This window comes from Mastomys coucha, unplaced genomic scaffold, assembly GCF_008632895.1.
Source record: "Mastomys coucha isolate ucsf_1 unplaced genomic scaffold, UCSF_Mcou_1 pScaffold9, whole genome shotgun sequence".
In the NCBI taxonomy this organism is placed as follows: Eukaryota; Metazoa; Chordata; class Mammalia; order Rodentia; family Muridae; genus Mastomys; species Mastomys coucha.
The window spans coordinates 10,987,993-10,997,950 of NW_022196915.1; the positions used below are offsets into that span (position 1 = coordinate 10,987,993).

The 9,958-nt window shown below is 46.4% G+C and overlaps 1 protein-coding gene across 5 annotated transcripts in view; it reads right to left on the minus strand.

Annotated features, from left to right (window-relative positions):
- Positions 1–9,958, minus strand: part of Dlg5 (discs large MAGUK scaffold protein 5) — a 110,453-nt gene that overhangs the window by 49,141 nt on the left and 51,354 nt on the right. For all 5 annotated transcript variants that reach the window (XM_031362906.1, XM_031362907.1, XM_031362904.1 and 2 more), the window contains one exon: positions 9,337–9,520. In XM_031362906.1, coding sequence (XP_031218766.1) covers positions 9,337–9,520 — 184 coding nt within the window. The remainder of the gene's footprint in view (positions 1–9,336; positions 9,521–9,958) is intronic.

Sequence of the window (9,958 nt, forward strand, 5' to 3'; positions counted from 1 at the left end):
GAGAGAGAGACAGAGACAGAGACAGAGACAGAGGCAGACAGAGACAGAACACACACACCTACACACATGTCAAGCATGCAAACTCATGCAGACACACATACATATATAAATTTTTAAAAATAATAAATCTCTTTAAAGGTTTTTTTAAGAGGGGTTCTGCCTTATATCATTTAGCAGAAAAGTCGCACCCGCTGAGGCAAGGATGGGCTTCTCGCCTTTCTCAGGCTTAAGAACATTTCACTGTTATTTCATTCCACATTTTATTCCACATTCAATGGCCACCTAAGTTTCCATTCACCTCTGAGCTATTATACAATACTCATTTTTAAAGTGGTCAGTTCCACTAGCTAGGAAGTAGTTCTTCATTTAAATTTTTTTAAGATTTATTTTTATTTTATATGTATGAATATCCTGCTCGCATATATGTCAAATGCAAATACATGTGGAAACCTGAAGAGGGTGGCAGATCCCCCAGAACTGGAATTACAGATGCTTGTGAGATACCATGTGGGTCCTGGAAATGGAACCCTGGTCCTCTGCAAGAGCAGCCAGTGCTCTTAACGGCTAAGCCATCTCTCCAGGGCTGCTCCTTCAGCTTTAAACTTCTACTCCTGACTTCAAGCAAGACTGGACATCCTTTCTATGTTTATGAATTATCTCTGTCCTCTAGGTTTGGTGTGGTTTCTCCTCCTTTCCTTTCCTTTCTAAGCCAGGGCCTCTCGTATGCTGGGTAAGAACTGTACGCCCAGGCTGCGCCAGCCCTGCAGGAACTAGTTTCACATTTCAGCTGCCTTTCCTGGGTGTCTTTATCACATGATCCTCTGCATATGTGGCTTGTGGTGTCTTTCATGCCAAAGTCTCACTCTTTGCAAACTCCAAGAGGATGCCCTTTGTAGTTTGTGCTTCAATTATGCTAAGAAAACCTCTCCTTCTTACCTTGAGATCATAACAATATCCTATTGTTATGGCTTCTAAAAAGCATTTTTTTATTTTCCCCATACATTTAATTCCTTTAAATATATTTCTATTCATAACTTGAGATAGACAGAATAATATATCCTCTTCCTCTTCCACAAAACACTGACCAGTGGAGACTGGACACACAGATGCAGAACTGGGGACACTTGAAGTATTCAGGAGCAGACAATGTGGACATCCTCAGACAGTGCCACCACTAATACATGAGAAGACCATCCCCTCTCCCCCCACCCCCACCCCAGCCCCAGACCAGGACAGAACTCTCCAGGTTCCTGTGTCTGCAGAGGGTCTGGCTTCTGCAATGATTTTGCTGTGTTGGACAAATACCTCAGATACTCCATTTAAGACTAACTTCATAGTTGGGTGTGGTGGTGCAAAATGAATTACGGCCAGGGCTGCTACGCAGAGAAACTCTGTCTAGAAAAAGTAAAGCAAACAACAACAACAACAAAGACTGACTTCCTAAGTCTTGCTTTCCAATACTTCTCTGTCTCTGGTGGTTAGAGTAAAACTCAAAACAAAGGCAGAGCTGCCATAGTCTGAGTTCCCCACAAGAGGGCAGCAGTAGGAACACAGGCTCTCCAGCTTTCATTAAGAAACCCTCATTTTCAAGGCTGCCAGCTTGGCGGCAGCACCATCTTCACCAGTCCACAAGACTCTGTGGAGTCTGTACCCCCACAGCTCGTCCTTTACTGAGAACCAGCTTCCCAAACGCCCTAACTTTGAAGAGCTTATGGCCAAGTGTGCTGAAAGATCCAGGCTGTTGGGATGGGCTTTCACTCCTGGTAAGACAGGTCAGGCCTAGGCAAATGCTGACGCTAACCCAAGAGTCCTTTATGCTGCTCAGCACAGCTTGGACAATGCAGTAAGGTGGGAGGGCCACAAGAGACTGGTGAGAGAGGGCAGATCTGTCCTGTTTCCACCATGGTTGCCTTCAGGGAACAGTGGGGTTCCCTGGGTGTAAAACCCTGAGTGAAGAGGTCTTGCTTGCTGTAATCCCAGCTCCCGGCCTCTGCCTCACTACAGCCTTGGAGAGGCATCGGCTCCCACAGGACAGCATCCAGACCTTCAAAGAGGGCCCTAGGCCCCAAGCATTTCTCAACTTGTCATACAAGGGCTTAGACTCAAGCCTGTACTTTATCATCAACAGCCTCAAAGAAAACTAGGGAGAGCTGCAGTCATGTGAATTCCCGAGAACTGGAAAAGATGCTATCTGCTAGTCTAGAGCGTTTCCTGTTCATCATTAGAAGATTATGTTCTTAGTGGAAGGGTACAAATGCATAGACACATGCTTACTTTTCTGTTGCTGTGATAAATAAAAGGAAAACCCACCCTGGCCAAAAGCAACTTAGGAAAGAAAAGGTTCATCTGGCTCACGATCCCAGGCTGCAGTCCACTACAGAGACATGGAAGACCACATTCACAGTCAAGAGCAGAGGGCCAGTGAACACGTGGGCTTTGGCTGCCTGTTCTCAGCTAGCTTGCTTCACTCTTACTCAGTTCAGGGCCCAGCATAGAGACCTGTGCACCCCAGAGCAGGCGAGGTGTCTGAATAGGAATGGCCCCCATAGGCTAACATATTGGAATGCTTGGTCATTAGGAAGTGGCACTACGTGAGAGAAATTAGGGGGAATAGCCCTGATGGAGTGAGTGGGGTCTTGTTGGAGGAAGTGTGTCACTGGGGGTGGGCTTTAAGGTCTTAAATGCTCAAGCCAGGCCCAGTGTCACATTCTCCTCCTGCTGTCTTACAGCACCACATCTGCCTATATGTCTCCACACTACCTGCCATGAGGACAATGAACTTAACCTTCTAGAACTGGAAGCAAGTCCCAACTAAGAGCTATTCTTTATAAGAGTTCTCTTGGTCACCATGTCTCTTCACAGCATCAGAACACTAAGACATGGGTCAATGAACAACCAAGGCAATCCTCTACTGACAAACCCACAGGCCATCTAATCCAGACCATCATCCCTGATTAGACTCCCTTCCCAGATGATTCTTGGTTGTGTCAAGTTGACAATTAAAACCAAGCAATACACATATAGGTGCATACATAACACACAAGCACACACACCACACACATACACACAGATACACACATATCATACACCACACACACAGATACACATACTCACATGCACATACACATATACACACATATATGCACACACATATGCACACACACATATACAGAGATACACACCACACACATACATACACACATGCACACATACACACAAAGACACACAAACAGGCACACGCAAATATACATACATACCACATCACACACACACATACAGACACATACCACACCATACACAACACACACACATGCACACAGATACACATATGCACACATACACATAGACACACACACAGGCATACACACAACTACACATACATACCACATGCACATACATACCACATGTACACACAAACATGCATACATACCACATGTTTAGCTTCCCAGCTAGACTAATGAAAGAGGAAAATATCTGGGACACCTTGGGAGAAAAGTCAACTTTCACGGATCAAAAAAGGACATTTTAAAACTAGATACAGAGCCAAGAGAACAGAAACACAAATGATCTGGTAGAATTGATTTTAAAAATATGTTGCCTTGATGTGGATATTTTATAACAATCAAAATTTTAACATACACACAGGGGCCAGCAAATGGCTCAGTGTGTAAAGGCACCCGCTTGCTGTAAAGTCTAGCGACCTGATCTGAATTCAATTCCAGAAACCCACACAGTAGAAGGAGAAAATCAACTCCCAATAGCTGCCCTCTGGGGCTGGAAAGATGGTTTAGTGGTTAAGAGCACGGACTGCTCTTCCTGACGTCCTGAGTTCAATTCCCAGCAACCACATGGTGGCCCACAACCATCTGTAATGAGAATCCGATGCCTTCTTCTGGTGTGTCTGAAGACAGAGACATTGTACTCACATAAAATACATAAATCTTTAAAAATAAATAAATAAATAAATAAGCTGTCCTCTGACTCTCACACATGCTTTGTGACCTGTGAGCACATCTAGCATCCTCCAACTAGTACATAGATAAGTGTCAGAATAAAAAATGTAATATATGCACAAAACAATGAGAGATACGCTTGTGTCAACAGACTTAGTAAGGCAGGAGTTCTGACAATTTAAATAGTCAACACACAGAATGGAGGTCGGATACCACTAACTATAAAATACGGGTGTCCGGATGTTCAAAACAACAGACAGTATAAGGTGGCCCATGACACATTCATTGCAGAGTTAAAAAATCAAAGGCAAATTTGAGAGAGAAAAGAAAGCTTCATGTGTGTGTTACACATGAAATAGGGGAAAAATGTCCCAAGGACATGTGCACATGGTAGAAGTTGGTCGTTTCTGAAAAATAAGACCAAACTCAATTTGGGGTGACTTCATCGCTGTTTTTAGAATGTTCTTCTTTTAACAAAGGACTGCGTGTCAGTTTAGTAAAGGAAGAATGGTTGGTACAAAAACCCCTGGAGTTTGCTTTTCCAACCTAGGAGCTTCTCAGCATGCCTGCTACACCCCCAGAAGAATCTAAGATGACCCATTTCCCACCAAGAAAAGGGAACAAGGGCCAGCTCTCAGCCCCCTCCCCCACAGTCACACACACAAGACAAAGCACCTGTCTGCAGCTCTCAAGGCACAGGGGCCCAGGCCCAGGCCCAGGCCCACCCCTCTCATTGGGGGCAGGCAGCCACATTTCCTCTGAGATAAATCATACAGAGGACTGAAAGGCCCCACAAATCCCTCCAGCAAACACACAAGTCAAACAGCCCCATTTACCCTGCAAGGGCCTCTTCAGGTTTACAAGGCGTGGGAGGAACCTGGCAACAAAACTAGCCTTGTCCAGCCAGCCTGACCTTCGCCTTCAGGTCCAGTGGGGAACAAGCCTGTGGCCATCCCACATCACCTGCTCCCTCTGGAGGCAGCCTTCCCACTTCCTGGGCAGTGTCTGAAGGTGAGAAGGGCAGCGGTGGAGAACAAGGGGCCCAGCAGCTCGGAGCCTCCACCGCCTCTCCTTCTGGCAGCCTAAACGTTCTCTGTTGCTGGGGTCCCAGGCTGGCACTTGCTGAAAACACAGTCTAATCAACCTGACCTGGGAGCATCCATGACCAGGACCAAGTACAACACACATAAGCCTGGCCACCAAAGACCAAAGCTATCCCAAAAGAAAAGGAAGCAAAGAATGCCACAGGAGTGGAGGAAGAAGAAAGGCCTTCCCAGGACATATGTGGGGTGAGCAGGGAAGGGAGGAGAGAGAATGGGTGGGGATGTGTCTGAATGTGTGACATCATCATCATCATCATCATCATCATCATCATCATCATCATCATCATGTATTTTGACACAGGGTCTCACTACATTGCTCAGGCTAGCCAAGAGCTCACAATCCTTTCGCTTCAACCACCCAAGTGCTGAGATTATAGTCATGGGCCACCATGCCCAGTAAAGTTTTTTGTTTTTGTTTTTGTTTTTAATAAAATTTGCCAAATGTATTCTTTTCATGTAGAATAATACCCCACTGAAGGGACAGACCATATTGTACCTTTTTATTCATTCACTATGGACATCTGGGTTATTTCTACTTCAGGGCTGCTCTGAACAATGTTATTCCAATGCTTATGTCCCCTAACTTTGTATGAACATTCTACTTCCAGTTCTGGAATAGCTTGGTCACCTGGTGATTGCAGTTCAAACTTCTGAAGAATGGCTTCTCACAGGGTTATGCCATTTTTATGTCACCAGTAATGTCTGAGGGTCCTCATTTCTGCCCACTCTGAAAGACGTCACTCTTAACTCAGAGTGAACACATTTGGGACAAAAGCAGTTACTGGGTGCCACATACACAGTGCAGGGTGAACGCTTTAGACCTGGCATCATACCACCCCACCACAATCATGAGACTCAGTGGGCCGCCCCGAGACAGTCCTGGTAGCTAGACAGAGATGTAGGCTGCCACAAACACAACCTTGTACACAATTTCTCGAAGAATGGCTAGGGGTATTGCTCAGTCGACAGAGTGCTTATCCACAAACACAAATATCACACACACACACACACACACACACACACACACACACACCTCCTAAACCTGAAGGGCCTGTGAAGCCTGGCATGTTGCAGCCCCTTCTCTGCAGCAAGGGGAGGTACTGGGTCCTCCCTGCTGTGTACAAGGCTCTTGGACTGAGCCAGGCTCTGCAGCTCTTGTCTGCTCTTATTTCCCCTTCCAGGAAACCTTTTCCATCCGGAGATTCAATGATGCTACAGGAAGTTGCAACCTCCGCACAGCTAAACTGGATCACACAAGACCAAGTCCCTAAAAAGGAGGGCTCCAAGCTAAGGCTCCTGACAACTTCAAATGTGCTTCAGAGCTCCCTGAACTGAGCCTACCCTAGGTTCTCCACAGAGGAACTGGATAGAAAACAATGAATCCATAGAAGCACATTATCAACAGAATACAGTGATAAATAAGGCAGAATTCCGAAAACGGCCTCAGGATCAATCAATAGGAGGCCAGCTAAATCAAATGCAACACTTTTCCAGAACTCAACATCGCCTATGAAAGGGAATTTGTCCTAAGAGAGAATAATGCACATGTCCTAAAAGAGAATAGTGCACAAGACGATTTTGTATTGTGAGGTAAATCACATGTGAAGAGCTCTCTAGACAGCTACACACCTGAAGCATGCTGGAAGTCATCTCTGTGCAATGAAAAGAAACAAGCTTTCCTTTTTTATTTATAGAACGCCCATAGAGTTGCTATTTCTCACAAACACATTAATTTCACAAAAAAATTTAAAAAATTATACAAACAAAGATAAAGCTATGTCCCTCTGATTTTTTGGACAACTGAATCCTGCAGCCATTCAATGATGCAGACAGAACAGGACAGGTGACTGCACCTGGGGGCACCAAGGAATCAAACCTGCTAGGGTGGAGAACCATGGGGTGGAATCATAGGACCCAGAAAAAACAAAAAGGGGCGGGGGAGGGGGTGGGACACACAGGGGACCTTCAGAGTAATGACCAGGAGGTACAGCACAAGGGGGTTTGAGCCTATAACCCCAGCACCCAGGAGGCTAAAGTAAGAGAAAGGCATGCTCTCAGGCAGCCTGGGCCATGCTGAAAACAAACAAAAACAACTTAGCTAGAACTGGGCTGTAGTCAATTAATTCTCACTGCTGTTTTAAACGGGAGATACAAAAGTGAAAAGAAGGGACGGGGAACGATCGTAGGCTAAGTGGAAGCGCTGTGCATGTGCGCGCGTGTGTGTGTGTATGTGTACGTGTGCATGTGTGTGTGCGTACACACGTGCGCACGCTTCCATCACCCAGTGTCTAAGTCTGTAGTCAGTTTTTGCTGACATCTTTTCTACAGCAACACTCTGGGAAGGGTGACATCCCAATATCTACCCCCCCCACACACACACACACACTAAGCACTCAAATCTTGCTTTGTTTGGGAGGTGGGGGCTTGGTTTGTGTTTCCAACTAACGACATCACAGAAGAACCTGGACCTCATTGTCAAGCAACCCCAGATAACCTTCTACCTTAGCTGGAATTAGAGATGTACACTGGATATGGCAGATGTACACTCATAACACTTTCAACTATCACTTTTCCCCCCACTGAAAGGAATGAAGGACTCTCTGGAAAGATAAATGGCTGGTACTAGAGGCTAGAGAAAAATTATAAAATAAGCCCAGAATGGCTGGTAAGCCAGATGCCAAGAAGACAAAAACATACAAGAGACTTGTCAAAAGGAAGGAGAAGCAAGCCTGAAGAAGCAGCACTGTCCAGAATATGGCTACAACACAGAGGGAAAGAGAGGGGAGACGGAGGGGAGAACAAAGGGCCAATGAAGCACCATGAGAAGCCTGGAAACAGCAGCTTTGGAGTGACCCAGGAGAACAGAACCACAAACAGGCCGAAACCTAGCCACAAACCACTCAAAGGGACTCAAGAACACAGCAAGGTGTCCCTCAGTCAGAAGAGATGGGCAGGCTGAGCCAACAGTAAGGTCAGACAGACTCAAAACAAGGGTGTCCTGTAAGACAGATGGACAGTAACCTTCAACAGTATCAAGGTCATAGAAGTCAAGGAAGCCTTAAGAACCAAGGGAGACCAGACAAAGAAGGTTACAGTGTAGCACTTCATTCTGAAGTCAGTCCCTTACTGAAAAAAACATGTTCTTAAGAGGACCAGAAAGATGAGGCAAGAGGAATGGAGATAAGAAATGAGAGAGGAGTGGAGGAGATAATCAGAGTGTTATTTGCACAGACAAAAATGTCAAGAGGAAAATCAAGACACCGTACAATTAATATGTGCTTTAAAAGGACTCTTGTTGCTGGCACAGCTGGACTGGGTCTGATGCTCAGATGGTGGTGACCAGGTGATGCTGACATTTGCATTTCCGACACAGAGGAAAAAAATCCTTGGGTGATGAGGTGATCAATCACACTGGTAAATGCTAGCTTGGGTGTGGGGCTTGGGGTTTACCCTAGCATACTTGTAAACATCCTTCAAATTTATAGTAAGTTCCTATGTTTCATGAGTAGTTTCATAAGATTTAAAAATCCTAAGTGAGCAGAAAGCAATAAGGACATTTTGCCAGATAAGCAGGTGAGTTGAGACTAAGCACACCAGCTCTTTCAAGAGAGCCCCCAGCACTCTGCTCTCTACTCCTTAAGGATTAAAACTGATATGGGGAAGAAACTTTTCCCTTGAAGGCTTAAATATCCCACCCCCCTGGTCAACCTGTCAGCTTCGGACTGTAAGCTCCAGGAGGGGAGAACTTGCCAACAGAACACACAGAAAACAGGCCTGGCAAACTGCTACTCAGTCTTCTGCCAGTGGGAACCGAGAGTTGGGCAAGGTAAAGAGGCCAGCTTGGGATGCAGGGAACAGAAGGAAGGCAGGCCACATGCCATCCAACACGATAACAATGAAACCACTCATCTGGCATTTGCATGGGCTCTCTTCCATACAACCTGCTTTCCACCTGTGATGTCACATGACCCCTACAAACCAAATGGACCACAAGGCCTGAACTACCCCCTGAAATACTCATGACAGGCGCCGGTGAGGACGTGAGTTGTCTGCCTTCCTCGTGGGACTGCAGCTTCTAGCAGAGCAAGACAGTTTGTTTGCCAATACTCAGATTCCTCAAAGGAAACAGACTTCCCAGAGATGCTTGTAAATGTTCAGAACACAAATGAGCAGTTGGGTGCAAACTATTTGGGTGGCTGGATAGGTGGATGAGTGAGGGAATAGATAGACGGGCAGACAGATGGGCAGGGAGGTGCCTGCCCCTGGCTGCAGAGTCTTACCTGCTGCTGCTGGGCCCGGAGGTCACCTATCTCCTTCTGATCCTCCTCCCTAAGCCGCTTCATGTCCTCCCAGGACTGCTGCAGCAGGTTCCGCTCCCTCCGCAGCTTCCCATTTTCCCGTCTCAGCATGTCCACGTCATCCTTCAGCTGAGTCTGGTCACTCAGGAGCCGGCTGTGGAGGGTGCTAAAACCCCACAGAAACATTTAGCCCTGACCAATTTCTCCCCCATACCCCATCTCCAGGTACCACAAACCCCAGGTTCCCAAAGAGATCAAGACAGTGGCCATAGTGCCAGGCCCACAGTGCTCAAAGGGAGGCCAAACCCAGAGAACAAGTAAACTCCCAAAAGACTCAACCCCAGTTCGGAAAACCCCAACACCAAAAGGGATACAAATATCCCCAAGGAAAGGAGATAGTCCCAGCCTATGCCTCTACGCCCTGAGGCCTAGTGCAACAGGGCAGGTAAAGGACAAATACCCTCTGGGGGACGTCAGGAGCCCCAAGGAGAGAACACCCAATCTGCCTGTCCCATGAATAAGCTGTAGTAAAGAAGCCCCAAGCCAGAGATGCAGAGGTCTTGGGCAGGCTGCCTCATGTTTTAAATCTCTCTCTCTCTCTCTC